The sequence below is a fragment of the Astyanax mexicanus genome, chromosome 1, assembly GCF_023375975.1.
Source record: "Astyanax mexicanus isolate ESR-SI-001 chromosome 1, AstMex3_surface, whole genome shotgun sequence".
NCBI classification, from domain to species: Eukaryota; Metazoa; Chordata; class Actinopteri; order Characiformes; family Acestrorhamphidae; genus Astyanax; species Astyanax mexicanus.
This window is the reverse complement of record NC_064408.1, coordinates 55,165,918-55,191,325: the sequence shown is the minus strand read 5'-3', so window position 1 is coordinate 55,191,325 and position 25,408 is coordinate 55,165,918. Positions and strand designations below refer to the sequence as shown.

The 25,408-nt window shown below is 36.2% G+C and overlaps 1 protein-coding gene across 1 annotated transcript; it reads right to left on the bottom strand.

Annotated features, from left to right (window-relative positions):
• Nucleotides 1–610: 610 nt before the first annotated feature.
• gata4 (GATA binding protein 4) lies at nt 611–18,604 on the bottom strand. Its single transcript, XM_015602841.3, has 7 exons — nt 17,913–18,604; nt 12,705–12,871; nt 9,695–9,820; nt 7,963–8,044; nt 4,382–4,509; nt 4,181–4,306; nt 611–1,102 (listed from the first exon to the last, which is right to left on the bottom strand). The coding sequence occupies exons 1-6, from the start codon at nt 18,445–18,447 to the stop codon at nt 4,181–4,183; spliced, it is 1,164 nt and encodes a 387-aa protein (XP_015458327.1). The 5' UTR covers nt 18,448–18,604; the 3' UTR covers nt 611–1,102.
• Nucleotides 18,605–25,408: the final 6,804 nt, after the last annotated feature.

The following is a 25,408-nucleotide window of genomic DNA, read 5'->3' as shown; positions in this document are numbered from 1 at the left end:
TTATCCTCTCTGGGTATATTTATTCATCAGTGTACTGCACTCTTATGGTTGGAATGGGCTATTAATGCTTCTGAGATTAACCTAGGCTCAACCCACTTAAATTGTCAATTCAGTGGTGTTGAAAGTTGGGCTATTCCACTAAACAGGGGTCATTTGTTTGTTGTAATTCTTCCTTTTTTAACTCTTAATCAAATAACATATATTTAAAATATGTACTGGTCAATCTCAGGCACCTTTATTTAATTTTGTAAAAGGTTTCTAAGCCGAAGATGTTTAAATGTCATGTGACATTTAAAAAACATGTCCACTACCTCTTCTGATTTTCTCTCAAGAAAGTCTTTGTTTTTTAAAGAAATGGTTGACTGCATGTTCAAATAAGCTAGTGTTGAGATTGACCTTCGCAGTCATAGTTACAATAAGATCAAATATACCGAAAAACAAATGAGTAGATGTGAATTGTAGAATGTTTCAGATGGGGTAATGTGTTATGGTAACAAGAATAAGTGAAAACCCAGGAACACAACTAAAATATGTATTTTAACTTAAATATTATGGAGTTATTATGAAAACAATATTTTGTAAAGCATAGATGGAGTCACACAACAAAGCATAAAAGTATAGATTTTAATAATTATATTTCATGGTAAAGTGTATAGGTAGAGTGTGGGGACAAGTAATCAATGCTAAGTGTTCTAAGTAGGTTCTATTAATGATTTAATTACATATGTTATTTTTGCAAACAGGTCAATGTATAAGACACTATGTTTAATAATAAAATGTATTTTAAAGTTATTTTGTGTGCACATTTATACATGTAATATCCTGGGAAAAGAAATGGCATCAATTTGGCGGAATGTGCCAGTTACAAAATGACAGTTCTGTGACTTGCCCAAGATATGTCTTATGTTCCTGTTGTTAAACCTGATTGGCTTTAGTAGCTTGTCATTGCACACACGAATAGGGTTTTTTTTTATAACACTCACTGAATGGACGAACACACAGTACAGTATGAAAGAAGAATGTCTCATGGAGACATTTTTAGAACAACCACAGATTCCAAGGTGATTGGTTCAAATAATTTTGCATGTTTATGAGCAGTCGTCTGAAAGAAAAAAAAAAACAAACCATCAGTCTCAGCATAGAGCAAACTGGTCTACATGTTTGGTAACACCCAAGAACCATCATGACATAGGGCTGCCATAACACACATGCAAGCTGCTGGAACACCAGTGTCACTGTCTGCAGTCGAGTGAATTTAACATTACTTGAACTAAGAGACTTCTGTCCAAAAAAAGAAACATTGACACATACATGCTATAGCTAAGATAATGCTGAAAACATGGACAAAAAAACCCAATTTGCAGGAAAACTGGATTGCTTGACCACACTGACCAGATGTATATTTACAAGAGTAAAGGTGAGGCATTTAACCTCAAGAAACTATATCCACTGTCTAGCATGTTAGCATGAGGGTTTGTGGTTGAGCTGTTGTTCTAGTTGAGCTTTTACATTGTGTTTGTACATGGATGGAAAAAGAAGAACTACCTCAGAATTATACAGTATAACCTCAAATGTCAGCAAGACAATTGGCAGTTCCAACAGGAAAACAGACACAGCAAAAAACTAAGTGCTTATGAAATGGATAAAACAGATTAAGGGAAGGGCCATTCCACAGAATGGATGCTATGCTGTCCCCAGCAAATTACATGCATAAACGTGCTCACAAAATAACTTTAAAAACATTTTATTATTAGGCATAGTGTCTTCTACATTGACCTAATTGCAAAAGTAAAGTATGTGATTAAAACATTAATAAACCCTACATAGAACACTGAAAAAAATGTTACCTTTCCCCCATTCTTAAACTACAAACTTACCCATGATAACATTACCCCATCTAAAACATCTAGAACATTCTACAAGTCACATCTACAACAGCTGGTTCTTCTGAAACCCATGGAATGATTAAAATTAAATTTTCTTTAATTGTTTTTCTGCATATTTAATCTTATTGTAACTATGACTAAGAAGGTCAATCTCAACACTCACTCCTGTTACCTAAATTAATTCTTAGATCTTATTTGTTTATTTTTAAAATCATAAGACTGTGCTCAGTGTCCTCATGCTATTAGCATAGCCGCCATTTAGCCCTTTTTTATGTTTTTGCAAATGTTATGCTAAAAACTCATTCCTGTTTATTTTAGTCCTGTTACTCTAAACATTAATAGTAACAGGAGTCTGTGCCAGTAACAGGAATAAGTGCCATTACCAAGAGTTTTTTTTTCATGAATATTATTTATTTGAACATGCAGTCAACCATTTCTTTAAAATAAAGATTTTCTTAAGATAAAATCAAAGGAATTTGTGGACTTGTTTTTAAACATGCTTTTTAAATGTCACATGAGTTTTGTAACCATCCTCAGCTTAGAAACCTTGATAAAAATTAAGTAAAGCTTAATTTTGAGCAGTTTGAGTTTAACCAGGACAGGTTTTGAATAGTTAACATATGTGTTATTAAAAAAGATTTAAAAATATTTTATTTAATTTGGATGAATTACAACAAGCAAATGGCACCCATTCAGTGAAATGGCCCATAAAGCATTTAAAGTCCTGGCCATCACCTGGTTATAACAGTTAAACAAATGTGCTGAAGAAGTGGTCAAATATTCAATCCAAAATCCCAGCTGGACTTTGCTGACTGTCTGCTTAATGTGCAACTTGCTAAGGGATATTAATGAAAATATTTGTGCTGTTTGTATATGTTCATTCTATATAACACTGCTCTTGTTAAAATGTCAGAAAATCCTTATACTATAAAAAAGAATATTAAAAAATCAGTAGAAGCCTAATATTGCCATGACATCAATTTTATCATAAGTGTATGTAAACATCCATCCACAATTGTATTTGTTTGTCTGTTTGTAATTATTATCTAGGAAATAAAGGTTTGTCTGACTAAATTTCTAGATTATTTCAGACAACACAGAATTTATTGTTGAATCTATTTATTTAAAAAAATTGTCCAACCTTCAATTCTGTCATTCTGACAAAGGCAAAAATAAGAGAATCAATACTCCACATAAAAAAAATCACTGCTTGTGATATTTTCTCTGTGCTTAAAGTGTACATGTGATGTCTATACAGCACAAAGAATGATAAGCATGATTATAGAGATACATGGCCAATATATACATTTATGTACTATTTGTAAAATCACATTAGGAGAAACAACACTGTTGCAATATATAATGGGATCCTATCCACTACCTTAGGACTCTGTGTGATATAAAATTACAGATTTGACCCTGTAAAATGTGAGGAGAAGCAATGGAAGAGGCGAAAGTTTAACAAAACTATTGAACTTTTATTTTAAACTGTAAATAAAAATGTTTGAACATGACAGTTTGGTTTTGGTATCTGTATTAAAGAACATCAACATACACAGTTGAACTTAATTTACTGTCACTTTAGACAAACCAATAAAATGTTTATAAATGTTACTGGATATATTTGTAACAGTAAAAATATATAACTTTTTATGTAATGAGGAAACTCTTGTTTCAAACCATTAGGGGTGGATTGCTTCTGTCCATAAACACAATTGGTAGGTTGTGCTTAAATGTATTTTTAAGACAATTCTTTCTAACATTTCATGTGCATACACCTGGCTGGGGAGTGTTTTACATGAGGTATAATAGTGTTTTTTCATTAGAGATGTAATCAAAGCTGGTATGACAGTGACCGACATCAGAGTGAAAGGCCATGTAGAAGATGAAAGCCCAGGAAGTCATAACTTTGCCTGTAGAAATAATTTTACCTATAAGCTTAAAGCTAAAAACGTATACTAATTGTCTGTGACTTGATAAATATTAAAAAGTATTTTACAGTGATGTTGTTCCAGGAGTCACTGAGATTTTAGGGAGCCTGGGTTCCTTTTGTCAATCTTTGGTTTCGTTTAGGTAAGTGTGAAAAGATGTAAAGATACTTGGGTATGTGTTTTCCATCTTTGTTACTTATAGGATGTAATCAGAGATGCTTTTGTGTAGTTTCAAGGTTCTGTTTGCTCAAAGTGTACTTTTGGTTTGGTGAATGCCAGAAAGTTCCCATGTACTGCCTAGATCTGACCTGTCCATGTACTAGTTCTTATGGAGACACTGATCATGGTATGTCAGGTTCAGACCTAAGTGAGGATCAGGCTGTTCCAGGTCTCGTTTTTGGCACTGTGTGCTCCAGCATGAATTCCAGGGGAGAGTTTCAGGGAGGAAGCCCCATGTTGGCTTCCCACGTAGGCTGGAATAGCGGTGACCTGGGGATAAAATATAAATGTTTCAAAACCCAGTGATGTAAAAAAATGAAACAGCTTCTGAGTGTGTTTGCTTACCTGTGTGTGTATATTATGGTGAGAATACAGAGTAGGTGTGTCTGGCTCAGTCTTAATCGGACGGAGCTCTGCTGCAGTGCCACTAGTGCTGGCATTAGAAGGGGTATGGCCATCTGCCCTGGCGGGTTCTGCCAATTAGAAGTCCAGGTAAGGGTATATTATTATTATTTATACACAATTTGTCTTTATATGATTATTATATATTTTTTTACAATTACACTAAGGTTTCTAAATATTTGGACAGTGACACTTTGTAATTTTTCACATCATCTGTTAAACATGGCATGACTGTTATTTGTATGCACATATATGATATTTGGAGGACTAAAGGATTGATCATTTATCAGACTAGCAAAAAAGAAAAGAGGGAGGTAAAATGTGAGATGGTAATTTTAGCTTTAAGTATGACAACATTTTGTTTAACTGGTTCATGTATTAGTGACTTACAGTGATTATATTGATTTACATGGCTTTTATGTAGTGGATGTGTGAAGTGATCGTCTCTTTACTGATTTTCTTTTATTATGTTACATTAAAAAGTAAATACCGAATACTATAGTTCTTAGGGTAATTGCTTAAAGATTGTACCTTTGTATATCTTTTTATCCAGAAAAAGAATTAGAAAGTTCCTAAATGTCAGTCAGTCACCTGACACAGCCTGACTGAGTAGCTTTCCACTGAAACAAAGAAACCTACAAATACACGTGTTTCAAATTATTATGCAGGTGATATTTTTCTCAGACCATTTTTCTAAATGGTCAGTGCAAATGACATTCAGTATCATTTCAAGTCATGACCCATTAAGTATATAAAATTTTATTAAACAAACCTCCCAATGATAACATTATTATTAGTATTATAATTATTTTCAGGCAAGTTCATTGGAATAAGAGAGCAGCTGCTAAAATGCCATTACAAACCAGCAAACAGGTATTTGAAGCTGCTGGTGCCGCTGGAGTCCCGCAAACCTCAAGGTGTAGGATCCTTCAATGGCCAATTGTGGTGCATAAACCTACTATTCGGCCTCCCTTAACCAGAGCTCACAAGCAGAAACAGATGCAGATGGCATCAGTCTTGTTTACTGATGAGAGTAGTGGATGGTTGGTGGATGGCCACTATGTCCCAACAGGGCTGCGACATCAGCAAGGAGGGGGTGTTTTGTCATGTTTTGGGCTGGAATCATGGGGAGAATGCTGGTAGGCCCCTTTAGGGTCCCTAAAAAAAGGAAGAACCGTGCCGTCCAGAGCCAAATCATCTTCATGCATGGCAATGCACCATCTCATGCTGCAGGACTGCCACCATCATCCCGGTCCCCAAGAGCTCCGCAGTGACAGGTCTGAATGACTACCAGCCAGTAGCCCTCACTCCCATAGTCACAAAGTGCTTTGAAAGACTGGTTCAGAGCCACATCAATGATTCCTCAGACCCTGATAACTAAACTCTCCTAACTTGGACTGAGCTCTTTTCTGTGCAACTGGGTCCTAGACTTCCTGACCAACAGGCCGCAGTCTGTGAGGATTCACATCATCTCCTCCCCCTCCATAATCCTCAGCACTGGATCCCCTCGGGGCTGTGTTTTGAGCCCCCTCCTGTTCACACTGCCCACATATGACTGCTCACCTCTCCATCCACGCTGTCATATTGTGAAGTTTACGGATGACACGGCACTGGTCAAACAGAGATGAGTCCAGCTACAGGCAGGAGGTGGAGCACCTGGAGGATTGGTGCAGAGAAAACAACCTCTGCATCAACGTAAAGAAGAAGAAGGAGGAGACGATTGTGGACTTTAGAAGGGGCCAGCATGCCCACCTCCCCCTGCACACTGGAGGATCTGAGCTGGAAGTGGTCGACAGCTACAGGTACTTGGGTGTGCACCTGAGCAGCAACCTCACCTGGAGCAACAACACTTCCACTCTGGTCACGAAGGCACATCAGCAGCTCTACTTCCTCAGGAGGCTGAGACGAGCTGAACTCGGGAGCGCAGTCCTCACCTCCTTCTACAGATGTGTGGTGGAGAGCGTTGTGTGCTCCAGCATCAACGTGTGGCATGGAAGCTGCTCTGCTGCAGACAGGAAAGCTCTGCAGAGGCTGGTGAAGGCTGCACAGAGGATTGCTGGAGTCAGCTTCCCCAGCACCACGGACATCTACACATGCAGGAAAAGGACCACCTGCACCAGGAAGTATCCCACCCACCCAGCACACACACTTTTTGTCCCGCTCCCCTCAGGCAGGAGCTGTAAGACTCTTAAACTCCACCTAAACAACACACTGCACTGACACAATAAAAGGACAACTACTGTTTATAAGGACTGTCACTTTAAACTGCACTGAGTCACATTATGAACTCACATTATCATGCTGCTATAGCAAAACTGCACTCTGGACTTGTTGCTTCTACCTGCCTACTCTCCCTATTTATCTTTTGTGTATTTATCTTTATCTATTTTGTTCTATTCTATTTTTATTGTGTTTTTTATTTTTTTATCTTATTTTATCTATATTATCCATTTTAACAACAGCTCTTGGCTGTAAACTGGATCGTGAGATCACAATTTTGTTCCATTTCATGTACCACATGCGAATGTGAATGACAATAAAGAATTCTTGAATCCTTGAATCCTTAAAAGAACACCTCTGTGTGATTGGCTGCTGTGGGCATGAAAGGAGAGAAACTCATGGTGCGTCCACCATCTTCCCCTGACCTCAACCCTATAGAGAACCTTTGGAGTTTCATCAAGCTAAAGATCTATGAGGGCGGGAGGCAGTTCACATTAAAACAGCAGCTCTGGGAGACTTTTCTGACATCATGCAAAGAAATTCAAGCAGAAACTCACCAAAACTCACAAGTTCAATGGATGCAAGAATTGTGAAGGTGAAATCAAACAAGGGTTCCTATGTTAACATGTAACTTGGCCTGTTAGTTTTTGATTGAAATAGCTTTTGATTTGTGACCTCCTAATGCAGCAAATTCAACAAATGACCAGTTTCAGTTCTTTGCAACCTATAAAATGTTTTGAAACTCTGCTGTGCATAATAATTTGGAACAGGGCATTTTGAGTTTTTTATTTTAAAAAATACTGTTCAATAAAACTGAAAGTATACTTGATGCGTCATGACATGAAATGATGCATTGCATTGATGATTTAGGAAAATCTGAAATAAAATATCACTTGTATAATAATTTGGAACACAGTGTAAGCAACAACTATAGATGACTGCAGTAACGGCCCATTTCATGGGGAAAAAAATCACATTTTATGATGTACTTCAGTTTCAGAATTTTGGCATTGCAAAATAATTTGCATTCAAGGATCAAAAATACCTGTGAGTTTTATAATTATGTTAGTTTGTCACTTCTGTGACTAAAACAAGAAAGGGCTAGGTAAAATATCTGCCATTAATGAAGTTAAACCCCCTGGATTAAAGCAATAAAACATTCTACCTGACAAACATACTGTGATTGCTTCTTTTCAAAAATGACAAAACTGTGTCGCTATTCACATAAAAGTGAATTTATTATGGCCTGAGTATTCCTCTGTACTGTGCACACATACAGTATGTTAGTTACATGTATGTCATACCAGGCTTTGGCTTATTGAGGTTTTTGGGTTTGCGCTTGCGAGTCTGAATTCCTTCTTTTTTCATGGCCAGAGGACGGGGAACCTGTGGGGAAGGAGATTTGATAAATACAAATTAATTGGTGGTGTTTCCCATCAAATCCTGTATTGGTCAATTATTAGGTCTAGAACATTTTGGGTCAGTCTCCCAAACAGGGATTAAGCCTAGTCATGGAATATCTGGGGTGGGTTTCACGAAAACAATCAGTCTTACCGAATAATGAACGAACTAACGCATGACGTGAGAAAAGAAAGAGCCAGTTCTGCTAGTTTTTCCCAAAGAGCTTTGCAAAGCGAAGGTCAAATAATGTCTTTGTTGACTCCTCCGAAACATAGCACTCAGTGGAACCACAAACATTGATTCAGCACTGACAAATATGCAGCAGTTAGTCACCATTACACCCAAAAAACTTAGTGTTGTAATCAATATCATTATACATATTCTGAAATTCAAATAACAAACAGATGTACATAGGCCTTGAGAAATACTCCTAAAGACATAAATGACTAAAATAATAAACAACTATAACTATATTAATGCTACAATCTATTTTAAAATTGGTATTTTCTTGGTGTCTCCATAAGGGAGAAGCTACAGCTCATCCCTAATCACCATCTCAGTTGGGTTTAGATCAGGGGATTGTGGAGGCCATGCACTTTTTTATTTAGTAGATAATTCCATATGCGTCACTTATTTGTTTTTATGTCTTTAATTTTAATCTACAATGTAGAAAATAAATTAAATAAAGAAATTAAGAAAAACATTGAGACAGTGTGTCCGAATGATACTCCATATATATTTACGAGTTGACACACCCAAGTTTTCCCAGATGAACGGCCACAAGGTCAGTTAAAAGCCCCTGATTATTATGTATTACCTGCACATTCATCACAGAGTCCCCTTTACAATGCATGTAGGTGGGATTAAAGACACCACAAGACCGTGACCATTAACTGCAGGACTTCATTGATTGCATTCATTGATGTCAAGAGGTCCACTATCTCCAATCTGGATTTTAATGATTTATGCATGGGTTTGATTATTTAAATATTGCCAATTAGACTACAAGCTACAGATAATATAATATAATATAATATAATATAATATAATATAATAACCACGGAAACCACATTTTTTCTCCCTTAAAATTGCTGTCTCTTGTGTTTAAGGGGCTGAACTGCAACCAGAGTCAACTTAAGTTAACAAAGTTCTTAGCATTACAAAGCTTTTGGGAAACCCACCCCTGTTCTTTTTTTTTTTTTAACTATATTCAAAATACTGTGCAGACCAAGACTAGCATATATCCCTGTCTGGGTGACGGACCCATTATTTAGTTAATAGTCTGTAATGACTGTGAAACTGATTTAGTTTTTTAGCTTGTCACTAGAATGGGGACTGGAGTGTGGCCAAACACTGACACTATTAAAATTGGATAAATTTTGCTCCCAAAAAAAAAAAAAAATTCTCAGTGGCACAAACCATTAGTCCCTACTAATACTGCCATATTCATAATGAAATTTAATACAATGTTGAGAACAACTTCCAGATTTAAATTAAAGATTTGAATTTATGTTGTGGATTAGTACTACCATTATATAACATTTATATGTTCAGTCCACCACTTATGTCAGTCCTCTGACACAGTGTCGCCCGCTGCTGGCTGTAGTTTAAGCATCATTTATTATGCAGTCTTACCCCGTGTAGTTTCATGTAGAGTCCACAGGCATTACATACAGGCTCTCCTTCTGTGTTTCGTCTCCACAGAGTAGTTGTGGTAGTCTGACAGTTAGTACAGGATAAACCCACCCTCCGGGAGGCAGACTGAGTGTATTTTATAGAGAAAGAGAATGAGAGACAGAAACAGTAAATATTATTGAATATTATCATGTGATCTTATCAATATCATTGGTGTAGTGACAGCATCTTTGCTCATACTAGTCTTGCCTACATCAGAATTTTTCTGTTAATTTAATCCAATGAGAAAATGAGTGCAGTGACATTTCTCTCCAGGAAATAGTCAGGTGCGCGCCTCATTTTCTTTTAACCTCAAATAGCAGAGTCAAACACAATGAAATGCATTTTTTCTATGGTTATGGTTTAATCTTTTCTATTATTTCCTTATTGTGGTTTAAAATATATTTTTGAGCTACACAAAAGTATTGTGTAATGCATGTGAAATGCTTGTGTAACACGCAGCACAACATGCTAGACATCTGCCAGACTTCAGACAGTGTACATACTATAGCATCTGTGTCTTCAAGGCAAGCACTTGATGTGGCAGAAGTATGCGGCATAAGATTAGACATAAGATTCCTTATGTAACTGGTGAGTATCTTCTTCTATCCCCTGACACCAACAACAAGCAAAAGATATATCCACAAAATATATGGTGCGCAATATTTCAAGATTTATGATGCGACAACTCTCAACTGCTTAAACTGCTTTCTACCTCTTTTTCGAGGCATTATTTGCCTAAAAAGAATACCAACAACACAACAGCACAAGTCAGAATGAAAACAACAGGGCAGTCATGTACACAGATAAGCCCCTTTGTATGTCTCATAATGTCATTTTTATGATGAGTGTATATGATAATGAGTTTTGGTTGTGAAGAGGGCAATGAATTTTGATTGACATTTGTACATATGCACAGTGCTGTGAAAAAGTATTTGCCCCATTACAGATTTCTTTTCTTTTTGCTTGTTTGTCGTACTTTTTCAGATTTTTCAGATTATTAAACAAATGTTAACTTCAGATAATTTCATTTGTTTGTAAGGTATGTATCCTGTTACATCTGGCATAAAAAGGAACACATAATTCCAAAAAAGAACATCATTCTGAATGTAAAACATGGTGGTGGTAGTAGAATGGTCTGGGGCTGCTTTGCTGCTTTAGGACCTAGAGAACTTGCTGTAATTGATGGAACCAGGAATTCTGCTGTTTATCAGAAAATCCTGAAAGAGAATATCCATCTATCAGTTTGTGATCTTAAGCTCAGGCGTGCTTGGGTTCTGCAGCAGGACAAGGATCTGAAGCACACCAGCAAGTCCATGTCTGTGGCTCTATCAGTAGGCTGAGGTCTTGAAAACATCTGAAACATCTAAAACATTCTACAAGTCTCATCTACAACAGGAAGTGACATCAGTTGGTTCTTCTCAAGATCATGGGAAGACCAAAATTAAGTTTTCTCATTTGTTTTTCTGTATATTTGATCTTATTCTAAGTAATCTCAACACTCGGTCATGTCACCCAAATTAATTCTTAGATCTTATTTGTTTATTTTTAAAATACAAATTTTGGGAAAAATCACTAGAATGTCCTCATGCTATTAGCATAGCCGCCATTTAGCTATTTTTCATGTTTTTGCAAAATCTACGCTAAAAACTCATTCCTGTTACGTTCAGTCCTGTTACTCAAAACATAAAAAGTAGTGAGTTCCAGGACAGAAAAGAGTGGAAGTAACAGAAATGAGTGCCAGTAACAGGACTGATCGTAACAGGGCTGAGTGCCAGTAACAGTACTGAGTGCCAGTAGCATTTATCCATTTGTTTAATAAATCGCATGATAATAAATTTCACCAATTTTAGGTTTGGGTCTTATTGAAAAGATAAAAATGGCTTTACATATAAAAAAATACACTGTGCATGCACATGTAGTGATGATTTTGTCATAAATATAAATTATTTGAACATGTAGTCAACCACTTCTTTAAAATGCAGACTTTCTTGAGAGAAAAAACAAAGGAATTAGTGGACTTGCTTTTAAACGTGCTTTTTAAACATTCGGTGAAATGGCCCATACATAGTAATTCCAAAGGGTTCACATACTTTTTACTCCAACTAATTTTCTCAGTATCTTGAAGGAGTTCCTGGAGGTGCTGCTTTTCCTTTATGCTGTACCCATCTCATCCCAAATCACCATCTCAGTTGCGTTTAGATCATGGGATTGTGGAAGCCAAGCATTTTTTTGTTTACTAGGTGTGTGTTCCTTGTATGTGTTTGCTTAGACTGTCACAAAGTTTCTGCAGGAATTAATTGATTTTATTGATTGCAGCATTAATGTCAAGAGTTCTACCATTATCGGGATATAAAAAATGCTAATATATAAAAAATAAAATAGTGTAAAATAATATAATTCATATATATAAGAATTTCTTTAATTGTATGAGTGTTATTTTTAAACGTAAAGCAATGCTATCAAAATAAGCAGAATTGATCATTAATGAGTGGGCAGGTAATTAATTACTGTTCATGTAGATACAGTAGCTGGATGTTTTTTCAATTTTTGCAAGTCCAGCATTATTCCCAGCTTGGAAACTGTCTCAGTCTGGCCCTGGGTTATAAATGTTAGTTATGAATTTTAATTCATTTTAAAGCATACATATAAGTCTTTCTACCTTCTCAAAAAAAGAAAAAAATCGTGGTTACATCGCTAAATAAACCGCTAGTAAATATGTAAACTTGGTCATGTTATTAATTTGCCTTTTAAAAAGTAACGCGTTTAAGTTTACAGATCAGTCGCATGCGCTGATTCGTTAACACTAACATAACTAATAATAATGTGTTGATTCAGTGTAAATAGTAAAAACGAATAAAATTGATTATACTGATACTGACTGGTGTATATTGTATATATTTAGTACTTTAGTGTTTTTAAGTTCTTTTAGTGATCTTCTGTCAGGTGGCATGGCTTAATTAAATCTCACCAGTCGTCTTTGAGGTTTGATCAGTGGTCTGTTGATGCCATTCATCTTGTGGTAAAGCCCGCAAGCATTACACAGATAATGACCTGTCCCATCTCGCCGCCACAGGGGAGTTGACATGGCTCCACAGTTTACACACTCCCGACCCTCTGCGAAATCATCAAACAGCTCTGAGAAAGAGAGAGGGAGAAACAATTATTACCCATGAAATGCATTCACTCACAATGTTTATTATAATATTTATGGCTGTATTCAAATATTAGAATTGTCTTTCATCTGACCCGCAGGAGGAGCTGTTTCTCATTTTTTCATGTTTCAATGTAGAGGCAGAAGGACTTTCTGCACCAAAGTCTACTTTTTCTAAGTGTATGATAAGTTTTTGCTGATGAAAAGACCGCATTGCATATAGAGCAGAAAATGTGCTGACCTTTATAAATGAAAAGTCCCTAAGAGACTCTTAACAGTTTGTCTGAACGGTATAAAAATATGAACAAAAATTGTGAGGTAAAAAGAAGATACATTAAATCAATATGTTTATTTGATTTGTATGTAATTATATGTATCGTTTCAAGGATAGTTCAAGGGTATTTACAGACTTTCAAATGACCATCAAACAGAACTTGAATTGTAGATCTATAAACATCCAACCAAAAAACATTTATTTATCACATACATTTTACAATTCTGTACATGTTCTGTACACATACATGTACAATTCTGCTTATTTGAAACAGGTTTAGATTTATTACATAATGAATGTGGGTATGTGCTCATTAGAACAAAATAATACAATATGAAAATAATAGTATATACTGTATTACATAAATGTATTCTATAATATAAGCATAACAGACTAGACTTATCTTGACATTTCAAAATACAAATATGTATTAAAAATACTGTATAGTGTATGGTACAAAAAATGATTACACATGCTAAAAAAGTGAGTTTATTCTTTTGAGTTTATTGAAAATAACATATCTTCATACTTCTGCATCTGTCTACAAAATGACTCTCAATATCTCAACATTGTAATTTTCTTTTTTTTTTGCCTTGGTTCATGTGTTTCTGTAAGGAATTTGAAATGGAGACAGAAAGTTGCCTCTTCTTAAGGCTCATATCAACAATGCTGAAACCTTGAGCCCTACAAGAGTCAGCTGACATGGGTGAGAACAATGAATAAATGGCAACTGACACTGTGGCTGGCCTGTTCTACTAACATTAGACAACAGTAGCCCCCTTTGGTACAAGCGTTAAGTGACATCCAAGTTTCATCAAATCAACATGAGTCAGATTCTGTGGTCACCCAGAAACTAAGCTACAAGGAAAGACTCTTTGTTAGGCAATTATAAAATTCCATGTGGAAAATCTCTATCTATTTATATAGTGTCAAAATGTTTAGATAAGCTGATTGACTGTGCTATTAATACTGAAAATACATGGTTGTTGAATTTATTTTTAGAAAGCTAAAATACCAGTTTAATGATCAGATTTTGCTTTGAAAGCTTTCAATACATTTTTTTTACTATTTCTGTCTTGCGTCAACAAAAAGAACACAAACAGTACCTACATTAACTAATAATGATATATTCACTGAAACTTCATTAATGATCTGGGCAGGCTCAATGCAACTGTACCAGTCAGCTGGGTTTTATTAATTTCATTTTTAATTTTATTAAAATCTCATAATAGCTCATATCATGTCACAGTCCATGTAGTTATCTTCTGGTGACAAGTTATCAACAAAATAAATCAATAACCCCTCTTTGTATCTGTGCTTTTTCTATTTGGTCTAATTTTAAGGACTGGTCTGAGAATATCCAACACATTGTTCATTCTGAATTGACTATACACCAAACAGATCATAGAAAAAATGTGGTCACACATTTTATTACTTACTGCAAAAATGGAATGCAGGGTAGTAATCTTTCAACAGCATACAATATATCATAAAAGGCTTATTTAAATAATTGGTCCAAAGATAAAAGTATAGCTTTAATTTACTTTTTGCCATTTTGTTTTAAATTATGATAACACATTTTCTAAAGGTTTACACCTTTAGTCAAGGTTAATTGCATGCAGGCAACCCCCAATCTCTTAACATCTTACTGACATGGTCATTATTAGCAAGCTCAAAGTCCACACAGTGTACTGTACCCCACTGATAGCAAGGTAATGTTTGGGTCACCACCTCCAAACCCATCTGATATTGAAGTCCTGTGGGCCAGAAACAAACAGGCCCATAACGCACAAGACTGACTTGCAATCAGTGGCCAATGTTAGGAATTTCTGATTAGATAACAAAAGAGTAATATTTAAGCCAGCATTTTTCTTTTTATTCACGTGTTGGTGAAAGCAGTCCAAACCTCTGCGATCCAGCTTTAATAATGACGGCAAATCAGGTGAATTATTTGAATAATGTCACATGAATCTGTAATAAAGATCAGTCTCAGTCGTCTTATTTTACGTTTATAGTGGATAGAAAGATCATGACGGTATGCTAGAGGTTTGTATTACCCTGCACTGTTTGTGCGTTTTTTGGTGTTTAAACGAACAGAAATCACAGATTATGAAAAGGAGGAAAATGGTCATTATTTAGCTGCCCTGTTTAGATTAATCTTTCATTTCTATTATATTTTTTCTGCTAAAATATTGCTTTTACAAAAACAGAAAAAAGCAACAAAAGACCAAGTAGCCTAGATCTACAGTGATCATACTACAAGCTCAGCAGACTCTATTTTGCTCGTTGTTTAGATCGCTTGGTTATTGAAAGCACGTTCGCGGATCCGACCAACCTGCCACTGATGAGCCTAACTATCTCTATTGTAGAATGTCCCCTTACATGACTGACCCTCTCAATTTTATTCCAGGGCTAATTTCAGCCCAGACAAAAAGTACTAAAACATATTTAAACAGAAAATGTAGTCCTTAAAATGCTCTGTTATTATGCAGGCCCAGGTGTAGCGGCTCCATTTGTAAATTAATTATATGACATATGTCTCAATGTCTTTCGCTGTCATACACCTACTGAACTAAAGAAATCATGCCTGAGATCCCTTTGTAAATCATTCGGTACACAAAAACACAACACAATGTTTTGAGATTTACCGTGCCTCAGATTCCCAGTGTGGGAATATGAGAAGAGAACAGTTGGGTCTTACTATATTTTCAATTAAAAACATACTTTCTTGTATTTTGACACCACCACGTTAAACATATAGGATCTTTAGACTAAAAGACAATAAAATCGCTGGTTGTATTTGTGTGAACGACCAGGACATGACATTGATGCTTCAGTTAATGTTTATATTTGCTGTTTAAAACGTGTATCTAGACCAGTGTTTCTCAACCAGGGTGCCGCGGCACCCTGGGGTGCCGTCTGGCTTCATCGGGGGTGCCGTCAAAATATTGCGCCTCACGTGCATATTTCCTTTCCAGAGTCAGCTCGTGTCGGGGTGTGTCCCAATTCACAGGCAGCATACTCTGAAGGATGCGACCCACAGAGGCGGTGTATTACTGCGCAGCTGTGACGCAATCTATCTTCGAATACAGCCTCTGAAGGATGCAGCCCCTAAATTGGGACACACTGTAAAGTTTTTGTCCCCCCACGCGATGCACGCGCTATTTTATTTCATATTCCGCCAGCAACACCCCTCGTTCTCACCTGAAGTACTGCGCCAGCACCCCCCCCCCCACCCCCCCCACCCCCCGTCCGTAAACTGGGGTGCCTTGACATCTCGCATATATTTAAAGTGTGCCGTGATAGAAAAAAGGTTGAGAAACGCTGATCTAGACAATAGAGATGTTCAAGTAGCCGTAATTAATGTAACGCATGAAATTCGTTTAATATGCATGTTTAGCATGTTTATTTTCTCGTTTAAATGTAGACATACAATATTGTCGATCAAGCATAATAAATGTTACATCGCAGTATGACAAAATTAGTGTAACACAGCCTTCTTGTACAAGGTCGCATCCATATTTCTAACATTTTAAATAGATAATATATCATATAACTAACACTGGCGTTTAGCTATATGTTTAAATAGTTAAATTAGCCTGCGGCATCAATTAAAAAATATATAGTCCAAGCTAACATAATTGAAAAATATGTTATTAAGCACATACTTTAAATATTAATTATGTTTAAATTATGTGCTTCACAAATAGTATATCTGCTAGACTAATGAGTAGACCATTTAAGCCCCTGTCATCAACATAATCGTAAAGAAAGATATATAAAAGAATAATAGCCATTTAGTGCCGATCAGTGATCAAGTTTAAAGTCTTGACGAGATTTTGTCGAATAATATGAATCTGCTATAGTAAGAGTTTTAAGTTGCTCTGATAACTAATCGCTAATAATAATAAATAACAAACTATACTTTTAGAATGCTTCGTGACTAATATTGATTAACTGTTTACAAAAGAGGTAACGTGCAGTTATCTTCATCACATTTTCATTAATTTGCAAATGCATATATTAATACTTTAAATTCAAAGCACCGCTTTCTCAGCATGCATTTTCGTTCTTATTTAAATTTGAAACCAAGATTAAGTAACATCAGAAAGATAATTATTAGATCATCTATTATTAATAATTTACATTAGTATTCATTTGGCCAAACCTAACACTAGAAAATTATAAAAAATCAAACGTTTATTTCTGTACCATAAATTACACTAACTGTAAGCACCCAAGATTAAGTTTGATAAGGAAAAATGCTTTCTTTTTTGACTGTTTCAATAAGCCCACCAAAAGCACGCATCAAAGCAATGTTGAGATCCGTATCCTAATTTATATTTCTCGTTTAATGTTTTACACCACCCAGATCATCACATTTTTTTTAAAAATCTGTTCAAAATTTTTGAAAATATAAAGAGCAAGTTTCAGAGCAGGCAAACATACAACGATGTCAAAAATGTAGATGCAAGGTTTTTGCTTAATCAGGATTATTATATATGTTTGACCCCACATAATAATACGTTAGAGCACAGATACGCGTATATGCTGTAAAATAATGCATTTGAACATATTTAGAGGTTTTGGTCCTCCATAAAAAACTCTCCGTAAAATAATGCGAGACGAAAACTTACTTTTAATGTTAACTAAAGTTGATTTCTTACTAATTCTTATTACAGTCATCATTTACAATCACATAATCACGGCGAGTTGGCAAGATGTGTAAAATACTAATCATTGGCACTTACCTAGGTCGGGGTGTCTGGCGACTGGGTTCTGGTCCCCGGACTGCAGGCCGTGCAACACGGAACTGTCGAAGTGAGACGCGGCCCATGTACCCCCCATTCCGGGGCTCACGTACGCGGGGTAAGGGCTGGGGTGGTAAGAGGGGCCCATACCAAGACCGCGCGCTCCGCCTGCGGGAGTGTCGAGCGTGCCGGTCATCCCGGAGCAAAGCGGACTGTTAGCGGAGAAAACGAAGCGCGGCGACACGGGCGGGGCGTGCGCTGTGTTCCCCGAGCCGCCGGCGCTATAGGAGGAGGGTGGTGATGAGGAAGAAGAGCCCGGATCCTGGGCCCAAGCTGAGTGTGCAGAGGATGAGGAAGCGCCATGATGAGGAGCCCCGTGCGCCTGCAGATATGGCAGCGCCGGGAGCACGGCAGGCACGCGCGGGCTCGGGACGTACACCGGCGACCTGGCAGTGGACCCGACTGAGGGCAGGAAACTCGCCTCGTAGGAGTGAGCGGCGTGGTGGGTCGCGCTAATGGTCAGACCCTGATACATGGCGGGACTGGAAGTGTTAAGGTGCGGGAGAGCGCGGAGAGCCCCTTACTGAGAGCATGACTTAATCTCTGAACTGTAGAGAGAAAACACACCTGGAGCACGAGAGGGGATGGAGGGGAGTCAGTGAGCAGAGTGGAGAAAACTTCTTTCTCTCTCTCTCTCTCTCGCTCATTTTGCTCTATTAAGATGCACGATTTAAAAAAAAAAAACTTTTTTGGCTGTAATGATAACAATATTGCCAAATCATTCCATTAATACCATTATATACCACAATTTCTAAACATTTATTAAAAATAACCGAATCAGTTAAATTAACTGAGCAGCTCACTAGTGTTTTTATATTTATTTTGATAACACGGTCACATGACTTCTATAAATATTTTAAGGTCAAAATCGCACTCTAACACGTCACAAACGTGATTTAAGAATTAGTATATTTCATCATTGCGTTCTAGAAATGGTGTCAGAAATTTAAATCTATCTGTTTTTTTCTCACGTATTAAACAAGTATATCTACATTCTGTAAATAAGATAAAATGATCACACATTCACACAATGTCCAGTGATGCACTTACGAACTTGAAATGTATACCTCTGTATATATACCACAATGCGCTATTCTCACTATTTTGAGTTAAAATAAAAAAGTTCTGCAAATTTATAAATACATGTATATATAAAATATACTCATACCTTTTTATATATACACATATAATCTTCTGAAAACGAAAAGAAAAAGACACGCCCGCACTCTCGCGCACAAACACACGCCTGCTTGTTTTTATCTTTCTCACCTGGTTTAAACTCTCATTTACTCTTTATTTTAATTAAATTGTATTACGTAAGACCCCAACGTACACAACTTAAATGTATGAGTTTACAACACTGTTGTAGGTCATGAATATTGTCAGCTAAAATCTGCTCTAGTATTGCTTTATTAGTCTAATGTTTGTTATTTTTTTAAACAGAGAGAGAATGAGAATCGGAAACTATAACTGATATACAGCTCTGCAAATGCACTTTTAAAGTTATTATTATCATCTTATCTTACAAAATAATGCCTTTACTGGAAAGAAAATGTTCTGTTCTAAAACCTCTATTGAAATGTATTTTCTTTTTATTAATTTTAATCAATTAAATAAATTTTGAGTCTATTAATTGTGACATTTTTTTTACATAGTGTTAAAACACATTTTCTACTCATGCAGGCAACACAGACACCTGTGATAAAATATTGTTGAATAGGTGGTATAATAAGTCCACACATATTGAGGAAGAAGTGCTTCGTTTATCTATAATTGAAAACATGGTTACATTTGACAAATGTAAGCATTTTAGAATAAAAAAAATATATACGAATACAATAATATATGTAATAAAATAACATAAAATATATTAATATAATTAAATATTATTACATTTATTTACCAGAGAGAAGTAAAATTCTTAAAATACACTGACCCAAATTAAGAATTACAAGACATCTCTACATCAGATTATTATTTACTATTTAAAATGTATAATTTAGGAGTAACACAATAGTTAAACTACTGCTTCTATTACTACTACTACTACTATAATAATAATAATTATTAATAATAATAATAATAATAATAATAATAATAATAATAATAATAATAATAGGGTTCTTTTGCTCTTACACTTCATGCCCCCTTTCCCACCATTTATCAGTTATACCAGAACAAATTTAATCCCAAACTGTAGAGATACAAAAATTTCAGTATTTCAGTATGGACAATAGAGCCTATGAATGAGTAGTGCATTGAATAAAAAACATTGGGAAAGTAACAAAAATGGTAGTGGTTGAGCTTCAATAGGTTGGTGATAACCAGGCAGCAGTTAACACAAAAAGTACATAATATAGGAGATTAAAAGAACAACGACAAGAGATAAACATCATAATAACAAGAAGAAGAATAACAATAATAATAATAAGAATGATAATGATAATCAAAATAATCAACAACAGTATAAAGGAAACCTACCATAGAAAAACAAGCATAATCAACAAAGATGAAATATGAGACAAACACTGCTTTGAATGTCAGAAGTGATGGATGTGTTGGTCATGTGACGGGCCATCGCAAGACAACACTATTGTCCAAAAAATTTAGAGAAGGAAATGTCTTTGGTATTGTTCCAGACAGATTTCAATACACCATCAGAAAAACACTTATTTCCTACCTAACTTCTTTTATTTTAAATTATGTACTTCACCATTTAGTTGTTTCCAATTTAATTTTTAAAGTGTAAAAAATATTATGTTTTTTGATGATTCTATGTACATTGTCATGAACTAATTAAATAATATAATATATCCACCATAGTACTATATCCTATGTAATCTTATTTAACAGTGTTAAATTACCACATTTTATTAATTTTATAAGTGAAAAAAAATTATAAGTGATCAAAACTTGATGGAAGCAATGAATCTCAAAAAAGTTGGGACAAAGCAACATAAGGCTGTAAAAATAAGTGTTGCTTATTAAAACAGTTGAAGGAGCAATTTGTGCCAAAGTATTTTTGAGTGGCAGAGATAGACTGCGGTTCACCAATTTGTCAAAACCTGCGTCTAAAAACTGTGGAACAGTCCAGACCATTTACCAGTAGAAAACATCTGGCATATCATGAAACAAAAAAATCCAGAAAAGAATAGCCAGGACTGTCAGATTAGAGTGGGACAACATTCCTCTCCCAAAACTCCAATAATTCCCATCCTTCTAAAAAATAGGGGATGCAACAAAATGGTAGAGTATTCTAAAACATTAGAATGATACTGTCTAACTGTACCGTGTTCAGTGTTCTTGAAGTTCAATGCCCCACCTTTGCTCCCCCAAACATACCACTTGTGATTGTGGCCAAACATTGTTTCACCTCACCAAGCTATCATCCATAAAACTTTTCTCCCACTTGAATGAAGAGAGTGACAGCTGCGTTCCAGTTGCTTCCAGTCACTGACAGTCCCTTGATCAAATGATCAAACACAATTTGTTTTTCAAATCATTGCCTCAACTCAATGCCATCAACATTATTGATTACCTGAACTTAACTTCATCAACTTTATTGATTTATTTGTAATTATTTAATTTAGAAACCATCTTTAAAAAAAGATGCATCCCAAATATGTTGTGCACAAACACACACACAAACAGACACAACAGACACACACACACACACACACACACCGCATACAACTTTTTAGATCCTGCTATGATCTGATGGCCACACCAGTAACCACTTATCCACTCAGCTGTTGTGTTTTTACTAGACACTGGGCAGGTCTTCCCAAATCATGCTGCAGATAAAGCAGGTTCTGGCCAGCATGCGTCTGACAAGAAGAATGGCAGAGCACAACACTAATTCAACGCATTCATCCATCCACCATGAAAGAGATTATACAAGTGAGCAAATCAACCAAATGGAGAAAACAGAGCACTCCTTTCTCATTAAAACATCTAAATATTAACTTTAGTTTAGGCTGGGGCAATGTTATTTATACTGCCATAAAATGGAAAAATCAATTTTGAGTACAATCAGAAAGCATTATGTGTGAAATATATATTGCCATATATGTTCCTTTGACAATGGTACTGGTGACTCTACACTTTATTAGAAACCCTCACCCTCAGGCCATCGATCACCTTGTCCTTTCCCTCATCAAGATGGTCCTTTAACCATTACACTGCTGATAATGCTGTAATAACTGTAACAACTGTAATAACAGGGTCATCTGAGACAAAATGAAAGACAAATATTTAATTTTATTTAAAAATAGATCTGTTAGACAAAAAATGGTTGGAAAATAAAGTTTATGCATTTTGTAAAGTAGCATGGTGAATTTTAAGGAGATCAGGTTCTTCAGTTTTGATGTCAGAAATCCACAGTTTTACAATGTCTCTTGCATAATTTGCTTACAAGTAAGATGTCCTTCTGGTGTTTCTACCCTGTAGATCAAATCAAAATGTTTGTATGTATGTGCTAATGTGACAGAGTTGCTCATTAATAGGTCATAAATGTTTACAAACAGGAGCTGCATTTAAAAGAATTCTAACCTCTCTTTCTCTAACCAGGCCTGTTGACCTTTGTTAGTGTCAACCTCTTTCTTCACTCAAGCCTTCAATCGATCTGTGTGTGTGTGTGATGAACTAATCAATAGGATTTTTGTACTACAGGGAAAAGACTATTTGGACATCTCTCACAAGCACCTTCTCAAAACTTATCTGAACATGATGCTATCTCCCAAAATCAATTAGGGCAGAATCAGGCCAAGCCATGCTTGAGCTCTAGTTGACCTGTAAGGACTGTTTAGAATCAGGACTATCTGTCATCAAAGTAATGAGCCTTTTCAGAGAGGCCTCTGACCTGTTCATTAAACCTCCAGGTAAAACATTATCAGAGTATCGGAGAAGGTTATCTACCTTCAACAGAAGGAAGGATAATTTTGAAAGAAACATTCTTATAATTAATGTTTTACACGAGTGTGCTTATTGCTAATTGGGATACATCCTTTGCCTCCGCATCTGTGTTATTGCAAAGTCACAGAGTTTTGGGTCTGTGGAATATGTTTTCCCAAGCCTGACATATGTTTAACATTGTTTGCTCACCAATCATTTGTCAGGAAATCTCAGGCATGGCAACACAGACTCTGCCCTGAGCAACAAGCCACTTTTTGCAAAGCTTAGGCCATATGCACTGTAAAATGCAAACTTCAGGAAAATGTTTTGTGTTATTGAACTTTTACATCATTTCATTGACAGAATGTTTAAGCCAATTGTCCGCATTTGCCCTCTGTGTCATGATTGGCCGGGTGTGTAAGGGGAGGTTACAGACACAGTTATGGTATGTGTTCATGGCTGCTTCACCCACAATTTTTATTTATAGCCACTGAGAAAGACAGAGAACAAGAGATGGATGGATGAGATGGAGGAGGGTGGCTGAGTCCCAACACCTTACCCAGAGATAAGAGTAGACCAAAGTGCAGCAGACAAGCAAACACTTGGCCAGCAGCTTACTGAGTCATTGATAATGTCTAGCTAATGGCCAGTTTATAAGCCACAACATAACACATAACAATTACTCAAACCGTTTAAATTAAATTAAAATTACTCAAAGTCAATAAATTCCTTAATAGTAATAATTGTGAAAACATTTTTTTATATAAAATATAACAGAACAGTCTATTAGCTTCTTCATTTTCTTTTGATTAATAATTTCATGCAAAAGTGTACTGCTGTTTACAATGTTGCGGTCACATAAAAAGCTTTTATGTCCAAAATTACTACATATAGGATGGTGACAAATAATGACAAATAATTGCTATTTCTCATTATGATAACAAGTTTCATCATGAAAAAACAATATTTTTTAAGGTCTCAGACCTTAATTAATGTGTTCCACAGTCTTAAAGGACCAATATGTAACAATTTTTCAGTAGTAAATGATAAAATGATAAGGAAGTATCATCAGATATTAAGGAAACATGTTGAGTGAAAGCACTGGCAGCTCTTGTCAGCAGGGATTCAGGCAGTAGTTCCTATTTTAAGGTGTCACTCCGTCCTGGAATTTGTGTTTGTTTTGTCCTCTGACTCCACCTACTGCTCCTTTCCCATCACTAACTCCTCCCCCCCTCCCCCCCCTCCGAGGTTGCCAGCACCTACAGCGAGCGCAGCACAACAAAGGAGCTAGCAGTTAAAGCTGGTTCAGTTAAACCTCTGCTTCACAGATTTAAAAGCCTCAACATGTCTTAAGAAAGCTCAGTGACCAAAGAAGGAATATAACAAGAGTGAATACTGGCAGTGAGTTTGAAAGTTGGAGACTTGGAGCTTAAAAAGACACAAGACCGACCCAGAGCTGCTACTTTGCCCCTGAACAGTTAAGCTAACTGGCTATAGCTAATTTAGTCAGGTAAAGTTAACTTATCACCACCACTAGATGTGCTTACTAGGGACTGGTGTTTAAATTCGAAAAAATAATTAGTGTTAGCATTCATATCAGTGATCTGTGTGAAGCTGCTATAAAAAGGCAGAGAGTACCTGAGAGAGATAGTTAGGTTGGCAAGGTGTAGCTGTATCTCAGGTGCGGAGCTTTAGGTCTCTCATGAGTAACATACAGTCAATATAACTAGGGTTTAAAAGAGTTTAGAATTGCTGTATTTCTCCTCTCCTCTCGCTCATACTTTACGTTTTCCGCCTCTCCTACTAGTCTAAACTTTGTGTAGATTGTGTAGATTCAGCATGCTAAATTTGGCAACCCAAATATGCTTTGCATCTAGGGAGGGGTGGGCGAAGCAGACTACTCTCTGTGATATTCTGAAATTTGACTGCTGTAGCCATTTCACACACTCACTCTCAGTTCTACAGAATCTACCTTTAAATATCCTTAGGAAAGGTGAAACATCTGTGAACTGTTTGTAGGATTGCTGGAAAAGCAAATCATAACTCCTTCACACTCAGTGGTGATGCCCTGATACTGTGCAGCAACACCTGTACAAATATGATCTTCATATTTCACCAGAAATACCCCAAACAAGAACAGACGGCTGACTACAATAAGCATTTACGAGCTGTGATACTTGAACATGCAGGAGTGCACACTATTGCTTTGGGGAATTTCTCACTTTTATCTGAAATATAACTTTAGCCACGGTTATGACCTTTCTATGATCTATAAATAACCACATAATAGATGACAGCTAAAATTCAGCACCAAGTCCAGATTCAAGCTCATGTTAAGTCCATAAATACTGCTTTATCTTGTCTTGGGACCATTAACGTATCTATATACTGCAGCCAAAGGACTGTGATTTTTTGTCTTTTTGTTATGTTATTAAAGACATATCACATCAGTCCAGATAAAATGAAGATGAATTTCTAAATAAAATGCAACACACCTTCTAATGTCATGTCTGGTGCTGAAAGCACACCTGTGCTCTACCTGC

Excerpts from the sequence above, each read along its gene's own strand:
- gata4 (XM_015602841.3), bottom strand. The coding sequence starts at position 18,447 with ATGTATCAGGGTCTGACCATTAGCGCGACCCACCACGCCGCTCACTCC. Across the intron at positions 4,510-7,962 it reads CCTCAATAAGCCAAAGCCTG|AACCCGCCAGGGCAGATGGC; the intron begins GTATGACATACA and ends TCTAATTGGCAG. Across the intron at positions 4,307-4,381 it reads ACCATAATATACACACACAG|GTCACCGCTATTCCAGCCTA; the intron begins GTAAGCAAACAC and ends TTTTATCCCCAG.